General features: G+C 40.6%; 1 protein-coding gene across 2 annotated transcripts in view; it reads left to right on the top strand.

Annotated features, from left to right (window-relative positions):
* LOC124720161 (zinc finger protein 729-like) overlaps positions 1 to 20,340 on the top strand; it is a 158,242-nt gene that overhangs the window by 126,305 nt on the left and 11,597 nt on the right. The window contains exon 5 of one of the 2 annotated variants that reach the window (XM_047245477.1): positions 15,562 to 15,614. The exons of the other annotated variant lie outside the window; for it this stretch is intronic. Coding sequence (XP_047101433.1) covers positions 15,562 to 15,565 — 4 coding nt within the window. The 3' untranslated portion in view covers positions 15,566 to 15,614. Of the gene's footprint in view, positions 1 to 15,561; positions 15,615 to 20,340 lie in introns of those variants that run through there. 2 annotated transcript variants of the gene reach the window in all.

The following is a 20,340-nucleotide window of genomic DNA, read 5'->3' as shown; positions in this document are numbered from 1 at the left end:
TCACTTTCCCGTATTATTCTAACACAAAGGGGTTAAACCGCGGCGATGGCCGCTCCCTTTGTCGGTAACAACTTGTATCATAACAACTGCTGGCTTCCGCACAGCTCGGCCCGCCACGCGGGAACCTACAGAACTGAATTCTATCACTCTACTCTCGCTCTCGCAACCCGACACACTAATCGATAGTTGCCCTGTCGATCTGTGCCGAGTGCAAACTTAGTAGTAAGGGCCTACGGACCCCTTACAACCTGCTTGCTATGTGGCCTCTCAACCCACAATTGAAACATCTCATCTCTTTAATTTCTCTCGCGGTTTTTGCCGCTTCTTTATTTCGAGTGTACGTTACCCTCGGGGCTAGTCCCCGCTCTTTCATGGACAATATCGCACTCTCTTCCTGCAATGCCAACTCAATTGCTGCTGCCAACGTAATTTCATCGCCTCTGCTTCTCACTATTGTTTGTATTCTATCATTACTTAAACCCTGTATAAAGCACGCTCTTCCTAAGGAATCAACTAGTTCTATCGCACCCATCAAGTTTTCTCTGGCCGTAACTCTGTTTACTGCTTCTCTAAAATCTCTCTGCATTTCATCAGTTCGGCTTGCCCACGTTGCTATTGGTTCCCCTTGTCCCTCTCTTGCTTGGAAAATCTTACATGCATAGTGTTCTATGGTACGCTTACTGGCATAGTTTTCTCCTAAAACGCGTTTCACGTCTTGCCACGTACCTGTGCGTTCCCGCACCTGCTATCTCGACCTGGCCTCACCGGTTGTCTTTGCTTTAACGAACTTCAATAACGTTTCGTGTTCCTCTGGCTTTACTAATTCAAAAGCCACATCTACATTTTCGATAAATTCCCTTAAATCCTTCTTGTTCCCTTCGAACACTTTCGACACAATACATAGGGTCTCCTTCACTGACATCTTACCATTAGTGGAGGATGACGCAACTTCATTAGTTTGGGGCATCTTAACTAAGTTAATACTTTACACAACAAAGATACAATATTCTTAAGACAATTTTACAAGTACCGCAACTCTTGTGGTGCGTCGTCTGCTCTGTTGATCCTCGTCGTCCCGCGCTGCTCCGCGCTGTCTCTGCGCCCGCGCTGTCCCGCGCTGCTGCGATGCGCCGGCCGCCGCTCTGCTGGGCTGTGCCGACCCCGTCGCTCTCCTCGGCTGCCGCTGCTACGGCTGCTGTCGCTTCTGCTGCTGCTCGGCCCGGACCCCCGGACTCGAACGCTGGCTGCTCAGGCACCTCTGTGCCTCGTCGCTCCGCGTCGCGCTGCCGCTGTCCTGCGTTGCCCTGCACCCGCGAGGGCTACCTTTCTGGACTCTGACGTACTGGTGCTACTAATGCTGAAAGTTGCGAGTCGCCACAACTTCCTGCCAATTGCTACAGTCGCTGTAGCAAAATCTAATGGCTCCTACCTCCTATTTGCCTATGCGCCTTTGTGATAACCCCACACCTGGCACCAAAAAGTTTTATTTATGTCGCGTCCCAAGCGTGGGTATTGCGAGGGATTGAGCGACACGGTTCGTGGATGGGATTTAGCCGGTTGACCTTAGTGAGAGGGAGACTTTTTGATCTGGCTAAGATGTAGAAATCCCTGGTGTGAAGGTACAAGGCTAGGAAGCGGGTAGAATTAACGTCTTGATAACTTTAACAAACTGCAGTTTATTCTGAATGAATACAGCTCAGTCTAACTGCGCGGTGGTTGCATTCATAGGAAGGCCAAGTCTAACACAGAGACGGTGACTGACTCCACCGTTCCGACTGCCTACTAGAAGTTCTGCAATATTTCTAGCACCCTACGTTAGACTCCCGCGGCTACGCCCTAACGCTCTCCAGCGACCATCTCCGGCTGCCTGCCTACAGCCCGTCCCTCAGCCCAAGTCGGCCGCTGCTATCACTCTCTAACTACTCGACCCGACCAGACAAGACCCGACAAGCCCCAGAGCCGCGTGCTCTCGAGTTTTGTTAGCGTTTCCCCTTCGACCCCGCCAGCGCTTGGCATGACGTAGCGTCGAAGGCAACTTGTCCTTATTTGGTATCGTTAAAACATTGTTGTTGCTATTGTTCTTCAGAGGCTGAGTGGAGGGGCAGAAGCGCCTCTCCCTATATGGTCACGCACTGCGTCCTGAGCCCTTCATTGGCTCCTTATGACGTAGCGCTGTCCCAACCAAGGGCCCTCTTTCTTTCTCTCTCCACTCCCAGACCTCTCTCTCTAGCCAGGAATGCTTACTGTTGATACTTCTTAATTGATTGCTTATCATGAGTCCCTACACAGACCTTCGTTTGTATCTGCTGGCTGTTTGTTTCCTTATCAAGCGCCGCTGCCCAGCAGTTTGACTGCCGCCTCGGCTGACCCCTCGACCACGCCTGGCGTCCAGCGCTACAACTTTAACTTCTTCCTACGTACTATTCTCAAGGTACTGCAATTAGACTTGGCTTGTTCCTGCCGTTACAACAAGGTACTATACATTCTACCACAAATTACGAAGGCCAGGACTTATTTTTGTTGTGTTATCCTTCACATACAAAGAATATAGATCATCTGACGTGCAAAAGTCCTGCCAAACAGTAACTTATGCTGCTCTATATGCATGTGTTGGCCTGACTGCTAGTAATATCTTGCAGTGTGAGTTATTCTTTGTTTACAAAACGCTAACAAAACTTTAAGATAATACTGTCTTATACATTATAACTTCCCACTAGTGTATACTTTGAGAGTCTTGGGTAATTTCATAGCTGTGATTTGCAGATTTTAGGCGAGTGTAAGTACATGATCTCTGTAGGGTACTCATTGCATGCATGAGTCTTTAGTATTAACTCAAAGCACTTATATAGAGGTCGCCAGGTTGTTGCAGATTTGGTTCTTAACTGTTATATAAATGAATGCACTTATCTCTTGTCTCTTCATGTATTAAATTAAGGAGTTTACTTGCCTATTGTGGACAATATAACTGTGAATTCTAAAGTAAATTTTGATAGTAAAGTGGAAATAGCATGACATCTGATAATAAGTGAAAATTTTTTGTATGTGTTTGTCGTACGAAACTCGGCGAAAGAAAAATATGTATTGCTGTAAAGAAACCATTCGATCAATATCAGCTACTGGAAAGAGACTTCGTTACTTAACGTCTCCAATTATGTAGTCTACTTCAATACTGCTTATGAGTTGGTTAAGTAAAACATCGCTCTACCTCAAAACTGTAATTCTCATCTTATAACAATGTAGTACTGAGTAAACCTCGCTTTCAATAGTGTAAATGCGTTCGTAAAAAGTCCATTTCACATGATGTAAAGTCTCTAGTGCACATAATGTAAAACTAACAGTTATTTCATGTATCACCACAGTACGGTTCTCACATATAGGAAGGTTTACAGCTTTACTGAATAACATAGTAATCTCTTGATGATGTTGAATTGTAGCCCCTCACATTCTCTTTTACTGGTACTTGATTATTATAAAACAACTGATCTCTCTAAACTCGTGTCCACTGTATAAGCAATTACTTCTGGTCACACTTTAATCATTTACATTATCACTTCTCTCGTTACTTTGCTGTTAATATACAGCAACTTATAATACAGCAAGGCACACACTTACTTTAGAAAGCAATTTTGGCAGCATCTTGCATAAAAAAACTGTAAAAGAAAGATGGCCAACTAGCCTCAACTGGGGACTGGTTCTATAGTCTAGCACAATTCGTTTCCACTAGCCAGTCAAAATGACTGACTGAATGGCAGAATTATTACTCAAAACAGCATCAATCAAATAAATTTCTTCCTATAGTGAAATCACTCTTACACAGAATAAAATACCACATAAAACTCGTTCGAACAAACGATACCTCAATCCCATGACCTCAAGGCATAAGGGTGCTTATTTCTCAAGGCATACACAGGATGAGCTGACAGCAACTTGTCCTTTTCTTCCTGCATTTCTGCATGATAGTAACTGTGACTTGTCATAAATTATTTTGAACTGATGCAAGTGATACTGCAGAGGGTGGCAGAGCTTGACCATGGTACAGCTGTAACCAGTCAGAATATACTACCACTGTATGGTCAGAAAATGAATATCTGCATAAACAGAAGTCACTCATGTGATGGCATAAGGCATTTCGTATTGAGACATGAATTTCTTAGTTTCCCTTTCTTAATCATGGGGTTACAAATCAACAGTAGGTCCCCAAGTTTACACTGAGAAAGCACAGTCCCTTTGTTACTTCGTTCATCTTGTTTCTGGGTAGCTTATATTTATTTTGCTTTATCTGCTTCCAGATAGCCTTTAGGTGACAACTTCTGCCAGATCCACGGCAGATGGGTGTTTATCATGTTCAAATGGGGAGCTCATAGGCCATCTATATACTTCCTCATAGGATGTATACCTAGTTGATTCATGTATATGACTATTTCATGCAGAAGTTACATAGGCAACCTACCTGTCCCAGTCATTGAGTGGTTTATGTAGTAAGACCAAATCCGAACTGCTGTTTGATGAACACATTGAAGGTGGCTATTAGCTTTTGGATGATAAGGAGTGTTTCTCTATTTCTGGGTTCATAGTAATTTGTACACTTGTAGAAACAGGGTGTACATTAAATTAGTCCTCTGTTCAGTCAAAGTATCATCATGGCCTCCGAATGATAAAGATTAAGTATTAACAAAGGCACTCATTACTATTCCTATAGTCATACCTGGAACTTGTACTAGACTTAGATATCTAGATCACTGGTAGATAGGATATATTAATAATTCTGTGTGGTCTGTGGGAACGGTCTGACACTGTCTAAGGCAACATTCTGAAATGGGTTTGTAGCATCTATAAGTCTTTGCAAGGCAATTTAAGTCCATTGTGGGACTGAACTCTGTCCACAAGGCAAGTAGCTTTGTATATACTTATGAACATCAGTCTGTCTACCTTCTCATCAATACTGTGTGTCTATTCTGGCATTCATGGCTTTTTGTCCATTATGACATGCCTGCAAACTGTCATGATACTGAGCTATTATACATTCTTGCAACTCTTTCTGCAGTTATGACTCTGTTGCTCAGGGGAATTTATGTGGCATGCAATATAATCAACTGTGACAAAATATTAAAGAGAATTGTACCAGTTACATTGTACATCTCTCAATTCTTCTATTAAAACATTGTCAGTATGAATCATTTTGACCTTATGGCCCAGTGCATCAACATTCAGGTATGAACAGCCTGGTTTGTGGCATGTGTCATAATCCTATTTTGATAGTTTTAATGCCCAACGAGTCAAATGACTACTGGGGTCCTTTAAACTGCGCCTCTACAAAAGAGCAGTATAATCATAGACCACAGTGAATTTTCTTCTGTAGAAATAACATCTGCAATAGTTGACTCCGAATTTAAGTGCTAGCAATTATTCCTGACAAAGAATGGTACTTATAGCATATTCGAGGTGTCTGTTCAAAGGATAAAAAGGTTTTCAGAATCGGTATATTAATAATGTGAACCTGTCAAATCATATTTAAGTTTCCTCATGGCCTATTCATATCCTTCTGTCCGCTCAAGCACTGCACCGAACTTTAACAACTTAGTTAATCGTTTGGCTGTCATAGCAAAATCCTTTACCAAAGACGATAATAATTAATGGAGGCAAGAAAAGTTGCATTTCCTTATCGTTAGTGGGCCCGGAAGAGTCTCAACTGCTTTGGTTAGCTGTGGATCTGTCTTAACTTCATCTTAACTGATAATATGTCTCAGGTACTTAACCTTTGATTGTGCAGAAAAAAAACTTTTAAATTCAAATGTGTATGTTGTAATCTTGATAAAACGTACCTCAATCTCACCAAATGTTCCTCAGTACTCCTTGAAAATATCATGTCATCCAAATACACAAAAGATGTTGTGGGATTCAATCATCTTATTAACAAGTCATCGAGTCTTTGGAAAGTGACAGGCGCATTTCTAAGGCTGAAAGGCATGTGTAAAAACTCATACAATCCTCATGGAACCACAAATGCGGTATTTTAGGTATTCTGGTGCAATCAGAATTTGGTGGTAATTAGAATACATGTAAAATGTAATAAAATACCTACAGTTTCCCAATCTCTCCAATGTTTCGTCGATATGGAGTAGAGGGTAGGTATCAGTGGCAGTTATCTTGTTTACTGCTTGTACGTTAATGCATAGGCGATAGGCTTTCTCTCTACTGATTGCCTTTTTCTGGTCCCACAACGATAGGGACCAAGCAGGGGTTCACAGAGGAATAATCTATCCCTGCACCCAGCTGTTGTTGTGTAACATCCTGAACAATGGATTGTAGATAAAATAGGAATCTGCCCAGTTCTGACCCTGTCCAGTTTCTAAGCAATTGGCCTAATGTCTTAAGTTTGAATTTCGTGTTGTACAATGTCAGTGACTCACATATACTGCTGTTCCTCGAACAACCAAGCATATTCATTTACTACCGAGTACAAAAGATTTCACTTTCACTGGCAATTGTGCTAACTTCTCATAGGCCTGATTTTTAAGTAAGGTCGCTACTGTGCAAATTCTCCTTCTATCAACTGCTTCTTGCTTTTACACTTTAACTTATTTTCACACTGAAATTCTTCAACTTCCTGAGCACTATCAAGTATTGTTCCAGGTGTAATCTCTATATCTTCTTACCGAAAATCATCAATAAATACTGGAGCACAAAACTTCTGTACCAGTGTTTTTATTTTATTTGTACTTCTTCTCACAGGAATCAACAACCTGTAGACAACTTTGTTTAGACCGAGTGTATCAACGAGAAAGTCTAATCTAGGCAACATTTGGATTGTGAAGTCGGTCCTGTGCCACCGCTGATTGTTAGCAGTTGTGTAAGTTTCAAATGCCCATGTATGTGCTTCTGTTGGAGGTTGTGGAAGAGGCCTCATTCCACAAGTTCGTAGTGATTGAGGGTCGCGAATTTCGCCGAAATAGTTGCCTCACTGAATATAACAATATACGCCCCATAATCTATCGCCACCCAGTACTGATGTAGGATATCTTTCTGTAGAATGACACTGAAATCCCTTCTGCGTCTTCTCCCAACTTACCTATCAAAACCATAATTCTTACCATCCATCTGCAGGTTTACAAAACATTTTCCTGTGGGCAGTATTACTTCTTCTCTTAATCCACTAATGTTACAGCGAAACGATTTAAGTGCACTCTTATCACGAAGAGAAACAAATAATGCTCTAATTTGAGCCCCTGTATCTACTGACACTTTGGCAACTCTTCCTCTCATATTGTCCTTTAAAATTAAGTAAGTCACCTCATTTACACTTCTGTCTTGGTCTGGATACATTACCCACGTTACGTTGAGGATGGGTGGTGGGGCCTGATCCCCTACGTGTTTATCAGCGTTTGGAATTCGTGTCGTTTACAAAAAAAGTGGCGCAGCTTATTGCTTTGTGACAGAGTAGAGATGAACCTTGCAGCCTTCTTGCAAAAATGTGTCAGTCTTACTGCCTCATGCAGTGAAGTATGTGAGGCCACCTTTACTTCACTACATATCGGCAGATCTATTCCACGTATGAAGACGTCAATTCTTCTGGCTCTAGCTAGCTCAATTAACATGTCATTACATGTGGCATCCTACCCTAACACATATGTGCCGCCTGATACAGCTCGTATTTGATCAACAAAATCTTCATTCACCTTGTGCCTTAACGTGGATAAATGGTCTCTGTAGTAGCTGACTTCTTATTTGTCAGAATAGTGCTCTGCTAAATCGTATGCCAGGGCTTCAGAGAAAAGTAATTAAAAAGATTACCAAGGACTGTCGTCAAAGTTATTTAAGTGGTCCACTGGTTTGGGATCTTAGTATTGACCCTGTTACATCTGGGGCAGATGCTATTGAAAGTGTTGTCGCATACGCAGGTGACATCCTAGTAGGTGTGTCTGCAGACTCCAGGGCGGGACTTAAGGCAAAGGCGAGCGATGGGCTTGCTCAGTTGCAGCGTTGGTGCATGAGCAACAAACTGACTACATCTGTTCATAAAACCACATACATATAATTTTGAAGGGAAGGTTTTCTCTTAGTCGGAATCCTTCCCTGAGGCTTGACAGAATACCTGCAAAATGCAGCTCTGCTAGTATATATTTAGGCTTTATTCTAGGCGAGAAAAGAAACTGTCTAGAACGCTAAAAATCTGTTACTCAGAAATTGGCCGAAATTATGCATAATATTGCCTGGGCTGACTATAAATTACCATTTCATGTGGTGTGGTCATATCACGAAGCTAACTTCGACACCATTATGGACTTCACTGCCATCATCTTGACACATCATCTTAGACTGGTCAGCAACAAAACAATACTGCGACGAACTCTGTGGAGCATACTTCTGCAGGTCACTGTGACTTTCGCACTACACCTGTAGAGGGTTAATTGGTGATAGTCGGGCTATGTCTGATGAATATCGTGGTATGTTACAGGGCAGCGCTGTTTTGGTTAGGGTGTGAGCCATATGATCATGTGTATGAGATCACAAGAATGCATATTAGTGATAAAAGACATTTATGAGCCTGGAAGTGTCACCATTATTAACCAATATGTACGATCTGTTTGGAGTTTCCAGAAAACAGATCTAAGATTCGTAGTAATAAACTAAATTGAATTGAACTGAACTGAACTGAACTGCTTCAGATTTTATTGAGTTTTATAATGCATCAAAATATTAAACGTACTTACGTCTGTCATCTGGCAACTTTGACCTCACTATGTTTAGTAATATTCCATTCGGCCAAGTCCACAAATGCCCCAGATCGCGAACATTCTGTAAGAAAGTGGTAACACCTCCATTCGGCTTTCCCAAAAATGTAGGTATAAAAGAGACGGCAGAGGCGCTGTTTGGAATGATTGCTACAGATGCTGCAGAACTAGCTGGAGGGGTTCCTGAAAAACTTGCAGCTATCTGACAAGCTTTGTGCTCAGTTTCATCCCTTTGCACCAATTCTTCACACTATTCCTGTAACACTAACTTCTGACAGGTAAGTATATTAATTTGTTCAGCTGACGTATCTATCAACTGGACTAACACCATTAGAAGTAACAGGTAAACCCTTTATAGGTGAATCACTTATTAAATTTGTACATGGTCTGAACAACATACTACTGATGTCCAACTGAATCAAACGACAGTTGCTAAGAACTTAATTAAGAGAGCCCAACAACTAGTAAGCAAACATAACGAGAAGGCTGTTGTTCTGGTCTTCAGTCCTAAGACTGGTTTGATGCAGCTCTCCATGATACTCTATCCCGTGCAACCTTCTTCATCTCCCTACTGCAACCTACATCTTTCTGAATCTGCTTGGCGTATTCATCTCTTGGTCTCCCTCTACGATTTTTATCCTCCACGCTGCCCTCCAATACTAAATTGGTGAGCCCTTAATGCCTAAGAACATGTCCTACCAACCGATCCCTTCTTCTAGTCAAGTTGTGCCACAAACTTCTCTTCTCCACAATCCTATTCAATACTTCCTCATTAGTTATGTGATCTACCCATATAATCTTCAGCATTCTTCTGTAGCACCACATTTCAAAAGCTTCTATTCTCTTCTTGTCCAAATTATTTATCATCCATGTTTCACTTCCATACATGGCTGCACTCCATACAAATACTTTCAGAAATGACTTCCTGACACTTAAATCTATACTCGATGTTAACAAATTTCTCTTCTTCAGAAACGCTTTCCTTGCCATTTCCAGTCTACATTTTATATCCTCTCTATTTCGACCATCATCAGTTATTTTGCTCCCCAAATAGCAAAACTCCTTTACTACTTTAAGTGTCTCATTTCCTAATCTAATTCCCTCAGCATCACCCGACTTAATTCGACTACATTCCATTATCCTCGTTTTTCTTTTGTTGGTGTTCATCTTGTACCCTCCTTTCAAGACACTATCCATCCCGTTCAACTACTCTTCCAAGTCCTTTGCTGTCTCTGACAGAATTACAATGTCATCGGCGAATCTCAAAGTTTTTATTTCTTCTCCATGGATTTTAATACCTACTCCAAATATTTCTTTTGTTTCCTTTACTGCTTGCTCAATACACAGATTGAATACCATCGGGAAGAGACTACAACATTGTCTCACTCCCTTCCCAACCACTGATTCCCTTTCATGTCCGTCGGCTCTTACAACTGCCATCTGGTTTCTGTACAAATTGTAAATAGCCTTTCGCTCCCTGTACTTTACCCCTGCCAGCTTCAGAATTTGAAATTGAGTATTCCAGTCAACATTGTCAAAAGCTTTCTCTAAGTGTACAAATGCTAGAAACGTAGGTTTGCCCTTCCTTAATCTAGCTTCTAAAATAAGTCGCAGGGTCAGTATTGCCTCACGTGTTCCAACATTTCTACGGAATCCAAACTGATCTTCCCCAAGGTCGGCTTCTACTAGTTTTTCCATTTGTCTGTAAAGAATTCGCGTTAGTATTTTGCAGCTGTGACTTATTAAACTGATAGTTCGGTAATTTTCACATCTGTCAAAACCTGCTTTCTTTGGGATTGGAATTATTATATTCTTCTTGAAGTCTGAGGGTATTTCCCCTGTTTCATACATCTTGCTCATCAGATGGTAGAGTTTTGTCAGGACGAGCTCTTCCAAGGCCGTCAATAGTTCTAATGGTATGTTGTATACTCTGGGGGCCTTGTTTCGACTTCGGTCTTTCAGTGCTCTGTCAAACTCTTCACGCAGTATTGTATCTCCCATTTCATCTTCATCTACATCCTCTTCCATTTCCATAATATTGTCCTCAAGTACATCGTCCTTGTATAGACCCTCTATATACTCCTTCCACCTTTCTGCTTTCCCTTCTTTGCTTAGAACTGGGTTTCCATCTGAGCTCTTGATATTCATACAAGTGGTTCTCTTTTCTCCAAAGGTCTCTTTAATTTTCCTGTAGGCAGCATCTATCTTACCCCTAGTGAGATAAGCCTCTACATCCTTACATTTGTCCTCTAGCCATCCCTGCTTAGCCATTTTGCACTTCCTGTCGCTCTCATTTTTGAGACGTCTGTATTCCTTTTTGCCTGCTTCATTTACTGCATTTTTATATTTTCTCCTTTCATCAATTAAATTCAATATCTCTTCTGTTGCCCAAGGATTTCTATTAGCCCTCGTCTTTTTACCTGCTTGATCCTCTGCTGCCTTCACTACTTCATCCCTCAAAGCTACCCATTCTTCTTCTACTGTATTTCTTTCCCCCATTCCAGTCAATTGTTCCCTTATGCTCTCCCTGAAACTCTGTACAACCTCTGGTTTAGTCAGTTTATCAAGGTCCCATATCCTTAAATTCCCATCTTTTTGCAGTTTCTTCAGTTTTAATCTACAGGTCATAACCAATAGATTGTGGTCAGAGTCCACGTCTGCCCCTGGATATGTCTTACAATTTAAAACCTGATTCCAAAATCTATGTCTTACTATTATATAATCTATCTGAAACCTGTCAGTATCTCCAGGCTTCTTCCATGTATACAGCCATCTTTTATGATTCTTGAACTAAGTGTTAGCTATGATTATGTTGTGCTCTGTGCAAAATTCTTCCAGGTGGCTTCCTCTTTCATTCCTGAGCCCCAATCCATATTCACCTATTATGTTCCCTTCTCTCCCTTTTCCTACTACCGAATTCCAGTCACCCATGACTATTAAATTTTCGTCACCCTTCACTATCTGAATAATTTCTTTTATTTCATCATACATTACTTCAATTTCTTCGTCATCTGCGGAGCTAGTTGGCATATAAACTTGTACTACTGTAGTAGACGTGGGCTTCGTATCTATATTGGCCACAATAATGCGTTCACTATGCTGTTTGTAGTAGCTTACCCGCTTTCCTATTTTCCTATTCATTATTAAACCTACTCCTGCATTACCCCTATTTGATTTTGTGTTTATAACCCTGTAGTCACCTGACCAGAAGTCATGTTCCTCCTGCCACCGAACTTCACTAATTCCCATTATATGTACAGGGTTATTACAAATGATTGAAGCGATTTCACAGCTCTACAATAACTTTATTATTTGAGATATTTTCACAATGCTTTGCACACACATACAAAAACTCAAAAAGTTTTTTTAGGCATTCACAAATGTTCGATATGTGCCCCTTTAGTGATTCAGCAGACATCAAGCCGATAATCAAGTTCCTCCCACACTCGGCGCAGCATGTCCCCATCAATGAGTCCGAAACGGTAAGGCTTCTGCTTTAGCCTTTACCGTAAGATTTTCCAAACCGTCGGCTGTGGTACGTTTAGCTCCCTGCTTGCTTTATTCGTCGACTTCCGCGGGCTACGCGTGAAACTTGCCCGCACGCGTTCAACCGTTTCTTCGCTCACTGCAGGCCGACCCGTTGATTTCCCCTTACAGAGACATCCAGAAGCTTTAAACTGCGCACACCATCGCCCGAATGGAGTTAGCAGTTGGTGGATCTTTGTTGAACTTCACCCTGAAGTGTCGTTGCACTGTTATGACTGACTGATGTGAGTGCATTTCAAGCACGACATAAGCTTTCTCGTCTCCTGTTGCCATTTTGTCTCTCTGCGCTCTGGCGGCAAAAACCTGGAGTGCGGCTTCAGCCGAACAAAACTTTATGAGTTTTTCTACGTATCTGTAGTGTGTCGTGACCATATGTCAATGAATGGGGTTACAGTGAATTTATGAAATCGCTTCAATCATTTGTAATAGCCCTGTAACTTTAACCTATCCATTTCCCTTTTTAAATTTTCTAACCTACCTACCCGATTAAGGGATCTGACATTCCACATTCCGATCCGTAGAGCGCCAGTTTTCTTTCTCCTGATAATGACATACTCTTGAGTAGTCCCCGCCCGGAGATCCGAATGGGGGACTATTTTACCTCCGTTATATTTTACCCAAGAGGACGCCATCATCATTTAACCATACAATAAAGCTGTATGCCCTCGGGAAAAATTACGGCTGTAGTTTCCCCTTGCTTTCAGCCGTTCGCACTACCAGCACAGCAAGGCCGTTTTGGTTAGTGTTACAAGGCCAGATCAGTCAATCATCCAAACTGTTGTCCTTGCAACTACTGAAAAGGCTGCTGCCCCTCTTCAGGAACCACATGTTTGTCTGGCTGCTCAACAGATACCCCTCCGTTGTGTTTGCACCTACGGTACGGCTATCTGTATTGCTGAGGCATGCAAGCCTCCCCACCAATGGCAAGGTCCATGGTTCATGGTGGGAGGAACGAGAATGGTATAGAACCTCAATATAAGTTAGGTGATCTAGTCTTAGTAAAACAACATCTTCAGAGCTCTGCCTTGAAGAGGGAAACGCATAAATTTTTTCAAAAGTGTGTGGAGCCTTACCGAGTAGAATGGGTTATCCACCCAAAAACCTTATTCTTAGTGAATCATACAACTGGAGAAGAAAAAGGAAAATATAATGTTAAAGATATAAAGTGGTGTATTCCCCACGAACGTTAACATTCTGTGTTAACGGGAGTGACGACCATCGATTCTTGAGTTGGGTGCAGTGTTACTTCCACAATTAGTTTTCTTACACTGAATTCCCTTGAAATCTTTGACAATTCTGTAATCTATTTATAACCTCATAAATACTAAAATGATAGGATAGTTTAAGTGACTGATTGTGACTGCACCGTTATGACTACTTCGAGGAGTCACAGTAAACAGTAGCATCTAAGCATGAGGTAAAACTAACAGAATAACATTCTAGAAGAAGATATAATATGATGGTACTGTATGATACCTAGATGAATAAAGCGAACAGGGTATCTTATGTGTGTATAAGATATAATGTGAAGTGACTAACTGGTAAAATAACTATTTGACTTTAGTGTATAATTTTCTATTTTTATAGAGTATTTTATACCTTTTGGTGAGATAGCATATGAATGGGGAGGGATTGTACCAATTTTGAAAGGGGGTTGTTAGTGTAGGTACACAACGTTAACGCTACACACGCACACCACACCTTTCACACAACCCTCGCAGACAAGTGTGACTGATTCTTCACCATTTGCTATTCCATAGGAGTTGCTAAGATCTTTCTTCGTGGACTTCAAAGGTGAAGGTGAGAATGTCCATTCTTTAGGTGACATTTAACATCATACACTCTCCGGCTCCTCACTTAAGTATCGGTGAAATGGGGATCCTGGGGAAGGGCGGTGGGAAGGGTTTCCTGTCTTTAGGGATATCTTCTTTCTCTTCTTCGATCTTAGCAATCGTTTCTACTTCTCCTTTTCTTACTTATCTTCTGAGTACCGGTCCATCTTTCCCTCTTTCCATATGCATACACTTCTATTGCTGAAGTCCTTCTTAGTTTCTGTGGTTTCCTATAACCTTCAACTTATTTAAAATAAGTAGGCCAAAGAACCAGGCTGCATGAAAACATATCGACATACACACAAAATTAAACTTAGACACAAACATGAAAATTACGAATTAGAAAGCTAAAAGCGATGGCAGACCCGCCAAGAGATGTAGAGGAATATAGATATATGTCCATCTGAATCGATGCTCATATTATATTGTTGATATGTCATGGTATTGCATCGTTAATTTTGTAGCTCTAACATATATTTACATGTGCCATTGGAGGAAAGTTAGTAAATACACATAGACATAGCACCTACTAGGTGTGTGCATGATCTCTATTTATATAGTAAAAGTGAGGATTGAAAGAGGACTCTAGGGTGTAAGATGATGCATTAGAAAATGGAATATGGGTGTAAAGTAGATTGGTAATCTGACCAGAGAATATTTAAGAATAGTATACATAAAGATGTATGCTAGGGCAATGAACCAGGAGGCCTAATCAGGAAGGAGAAGGAGGGCGCAGCCAGCATTTATTGGATCGTAAGGTGCAGATAGGCAGACCCAAGAGAGGCTGACCTATACTGTGCAGCAGGGGCACCAAGATGGGGATGACCTGTGTACCATAGATTAGGAATTAAAAAGGGGTGTACCTACCCAAACGGAAGTAGAAAGGGTACTCCTAGGATCAACTCATGTGAGATATTGGTACTGTTCCAAAAGGGAAAAAGGGGCAGTATCGTGACAGAAGTCACACGTTTACAGAGATTATTGTGGTAAGTTTGAATTCTCTATTCCACTAGCCTTGTCAGGTTTACAAATATCTAGGAAGAGAACACTTTTATTCTACCCAGAGTTTCTCCAGATTACAATAAGTTATAATTAAGTACATACTTAGAAAAAAGAGTAGAACGGGAAGTAAGAATAAAGCAAAAGAATGTTCATGAATCATGTGCACCTGGAATATACGATTGGAAGAGGAACAAAAAACAGAGATAACTCCAACCTGGATTGAAAGGTTCACGGTTTGTAATTGTGGTATCATCTTGTGTAATATTAATATATAGAATGCATATGTGTAAAATGTTGCGCGTTCAATCTAAAGGGAGGGATATATAGTGCTTCGAGAATTTCGGGGTAAATTCTAGAAACATTGGCTGTCCACCATTTCGAACACCCGGTATTTTAACGACGAAGGTGGGAGAGCCTTTTTACTGCGCCACACGTATTTGTGTGTGCAGGTAGGACAGCTGTCACGAGAAGCCTGGAGCGGCGTCAGACGAGCGGCCCTGACAAGTGGGGACCGCGTACACCTTGGAAGCCGTATGTCCGGTCCAAGGAGTAATCAAGGGACACTCTTTGACAGTGAAATAGTAGTGACTGTTTGGAACAAATGAAATATATTTTTATCTAGAGACTCTAGATACTCTGTTGTTTGACATACTAGAAGCAAGAGCTGTTTTAAAAGAGGTTATTAAAACCAAAAGAGTCTGTAGTGTTATATAATAAGTACTAATGTTTTCCGGACAGGGTTAATTTGCGAGAAATGGAAAAGAATGTGAAACTTGTGTATTTATTATATTGCGAAGAGGAAAATACAGACAAGATAATATGAAAGTATTCTGAGAGTAAGAGACCATTTCCAAAGTAGAGAAGTAGTTCAGTATAATTCCCCCAACCAGTACGAAATCTTCGGAGAAGAAGCATTGTGGAGATCGACGCATCCGTCTGCCTTGAGAAGAAGATCGGCTGCGCACAATACGTAAGCCAACCGCGAGAGACGTGCGAGTGTTGCACACCAGTACCACACAGTCTGCGGTCGTCAGGAAAGCAGTAGAAACTCCGGTGGTAATTCCTTCTGTACTTTAATTAGACCCTTTAAATACTGCTCTGCCGACAGCGAATTTGCACCTAACTGATCCCTTACAGCCTGCTACATAGCCTCCTATAGTTCTCTCACTTTCCCTCGTGCTTCACAAACACTAGCATACACGAACTGCAACCACTTTGTCATTACTACTTCCCTATTTAAGACTTCCACTTCAGTTTGTAGTTCCCTGGTATTCTGATCAAGTGCCTCTTCTGCAGCTCGCCGCTTTACTTCTCAGGTGAGTTGTAGTACTCGTATGTTATTCAATACGTCCTTCTCTAAACCTCACCTGTCAGCAGGAGTACCTATTACTACCCCCCCCCCCCCTTTAGTTCTTTGCTGCCCCACAGCAGCTTACACTAAACGCACTAAATGTAAACATAACTAAAAACAATATTAATGTCCGTTTCCTAGGCCTTAATCCATATGGGTTCCTCATTACTGTTTCTTTCACAACTTCTTTTTTCCTCTTCTAATACCTTTCGTCTCACTCTCCCTTTCTGGTTCACATTCCTATCCCTGGAATTACTTCTGTACTCCCTTGAAAAGCTTTCAACCGCCCTACACGCACAATTATCGGTCTCCTCGACAATTTAATCTTGACATTTACTGGTGACGTAGTGTCTACCACTTGGTATGGCCCCTCATACTTCTCAAAAAACTTTTTTTATCTTTCCCTTAGGCGTACACAAAGTTGGCAGCATCGCCACTGATCAACCTTATACTGTGGCATTCTTACTGTATGGTACACTGCTTCTTCCTGTTTCTCCAGTGCTCATGTATTTGCATTCTGTTCTGTATTCCAAATTTCCCTAATCACTCTGGCAAATTCCTTAACAGGCTCTCTAGTCTTCCCGTTCTTAACTTTCAATATGGTCGTAAAACGACATCACCATTTGACATATTGAAAGTGACGAAAGGGAAGACTAGAGAGTCTCATAAGGAATTTGCTATTTCATATAGCCATAATCCTGGATTTGTATGCTGCTTTAAGTCGAAGGTGGAGATGATATAGTTCAAATAGACATCCTGGTTGGTTTGATGTGAGCCATTGCAGTATCCAAGCATGTCCCTGATCGTCCTGTGCACTCTTTCACTTCTTCCATTGGCTTGTCGATGGAGAGAGCTCATTCTTAACTTCTTCACATTCAATAACGTACACAAGTTCTTGAATAGATCTGACATGGAATTCGTTCCCTGGTCTATCGTTATTGTTTCAGGCAATACAAAATCAGTATCCAATTATTCAAAAGAGCTTGTGCCACTGTTTCTGCCTGTTAGTTTGGCATTGTGACAATTTCTAAGTATCATGAAAAATGATTTATGATTGTGAGTATGTACTTATTCCCTGCAGGTGTTTTTTTTTTTTGAATGGACCTAAACATCAATCCCCAGAAAAGCCTTATGTTTCAGGTAACCCTGCAATGGTACTCTCATTGGACACAAATCCGCTCTCTGTGTGCACTGTATGCAGTTCCACGCATACTGCTTTACGTCTGTCTGCCTGTTCCTCTATCAATACCTTTTCACTACTCTTCTGTTGGTAGATCTGCAACCTCCATGACCCACTAATATGTGATTTTGAGCTTGTTGTAGCACGCTATTCCTTAGCTTCACCTGCGGCCCCAACTTGGTTTCTTTATATACCAACCCATCCTCCATACAAAACTATGACTGCTTAAAATACTGCTTAATGCTTCATCTACTTTTTGTGCAGCTTGTCATTCTTATGCTTATTACCCCCAACATGTAATACTGCTACTTTTCTACTTAACCTGCCCATATTTCTGTGATTCTTCCCAGATTTATGCATAACTTAAAAATCAATTTCACTTAGTCTTACTGCCCAATGTGACAACCTATTGGAAGTATTCTTTAATCCCAACAACCATTTTAATGCCGCATAATCTGTTACAACTCTAACCTTTGTACGGTACAGATAACGTTTGAAATGTGTTGTTCCTTAAATAAATCTTAACATGTCTTTCTATGTTGTGGAATAATTTCTTTCCAGAGAATTTAGTTGCCCTGATGCATAGGCTACTAGCTAGTTACAGTATATGACGTAGCTTCATTCAGTAATTCAAAACTACCCTCCAAAGTTGTGCATACAATTAATGACTCAACAATTAGAAATTTCAGGGAAGATCTTCAGCAGTTAGACAGGGATGAAGTGTACAAGGAACCCGATGCTAACTTAAAATATAACTTTCATGATACATAATTTGAAAACTGTTTCCCCAAGAAAATAGTTAAATCTAATTATAAGAAACCTTGCAAAAAACCTTTGCTTACTAAAGGAATAAAAATATCTCATAAGCACAAAAGGGAACTGTATCTAACAACAAGAAAGAGTAATGAAACAGAAACAGCCAAAATTATAAAAACTACTGTGCTACATTAAGAAAGGCTATTACAAAGTCCAGAAGTATGTGCATCATATCTGAGATTAATACCTCTGACAGCAAAATCAAAACAATTTGGAATATTATTGCAAGAGAGACAGGGCAACCAAGAGTACAAGATTATGACATTACCATCAAAGCGAATGGAAACTTGACAAACAACAAACTGGAATTCGAAAACCTTTTGAATAATCATTTTTTAAATGTTGTAGAGAAAATAGGATCTAAATGTTTATTAGAAGAAGCAAGACAGTTAAAGGAAGAGGCCTTACCCACACAATTTGATACAATTGAAATTCCACCCACCTCTCCTACTGAAATCAATAAGATAATAAACTCTCTCAAGAATAAAAGCTCACATGGAATTGATGGCATTTCCAGCAGGATAATAAAAGCTTGTTCCCAAGAGGTAAGTGGGATTCTTAGCCAAATACGTAATAGCTCTCTGAAGCGCGGTATTTTCCCAGATAGGCTGAAGTATGCCATTGTTAAACCACTGCATAAAAAAGGGGATACGTCTGATGTCAACAACTACCGCCCATTGTCCCTTGTGACTGCCTTATCCAAAATTCTTGGAAAAATAATGTATTGTACAGTAGCTTCACAGCTTTGTAAAAATAAAGTTTTAACAAAATGTCAGTTTGGTTTCCAGAAAGGTTTTTCGACGGAAAATGCTATATATACTTTCACTAATGAAATATTAAATGCTGAAGTCACCCGTTGGGATTTTTTGTGATCTCTCAAAGGCTTTTGATTGTATACTCCTAGATGAGCTCAAGTACTGTGGTATGAATGGGACAGCGCTCAAATGGTTTAAATCATACCTAACTGGAAGAGTGCAGAAAGTTGAAATAAGCAGTTCACATAATATGCAAAAAACTGGCGATATCCCAAACTGGGGAACAATCAAGAATGGGGTGGCACAAGGTTCGGTCTTGGGTCCTCTGCTGTTCTTAATATATATTAATGACTTGCCATTCTATATTCACGAAGATGCAAAGCTGGTACTTTTTGCTGATGATACAAGTATAGCTATCACCCCCAACAGACAAGAATTAACTGATGAAATTGTAAACGATGATTTTCAGAAAATCATTAAGTGGTTCTCTGCAAATGGGCTCTCATTAAAATTTGACAAAACATGGTATATATAGTTCCACACAGTAAATGGAAAGATACCATTAATAAATATAGACTTCGATCAGAAATCGGTAGCTAAGATAGAATATTCAAAATTTCTAGGTATATGCATTGATGAACGGTTGAACTGGAAAAAACACACTGAAGCTCTGCTGAGACGTTTGAGCTCAGCCACTTATGCTATTAGGATCACTGCAAATTTTGGCAATATGCATCTCAGTAAATTAGCTTACCACGCCTATTTTCATTCTCTGCTTTCGTATGGCATCATATTCTGGGGTAACTCATCAGTGAGTAAAAGAGTGTTCATTGCACAAAAGCGTGTAATCAGAATAAGTTCTGGAGCTCATCCAAGATCATCCTGCAGACACTTATTTAAATAGCTAGGGATCTTCACAGTAGCCTCACAATATATACATTACTTACGAAATTTGTTATTAACAATCTGAACGAATTCAAAAGTAATAGCAGTGTACATGGCTACAAAACTAGGAGAAAGGATCATCTTCACTACTCAAGCTTAAATCTAACTTTGGCTCAGAAGGTGATAAATTATGCTGCCACAAAAGTCTTTGGTCACCTACCTATTAGCATCAAACTCTGAC

The sequence above is a fragment of the Schistocerca piceifrons genome, chromosome 11 (genome assembly GCF_021461385.2).
Source record: "Schistocerca piceifrons isolate TAMUIC-IGC-003096 chromosome 11, iqSchPice1.1, whole genome shotgun sequence".
Lineage (NCBI taxonomy): Eukaryota > Metazoa > Arthropoda > Insecta > Orthoptera > Acrididae > Schistocerca > Schistocerca piceifrons.
This window is presented reverse-complemented; position numbering and strand designations above follow the sequence as displayed.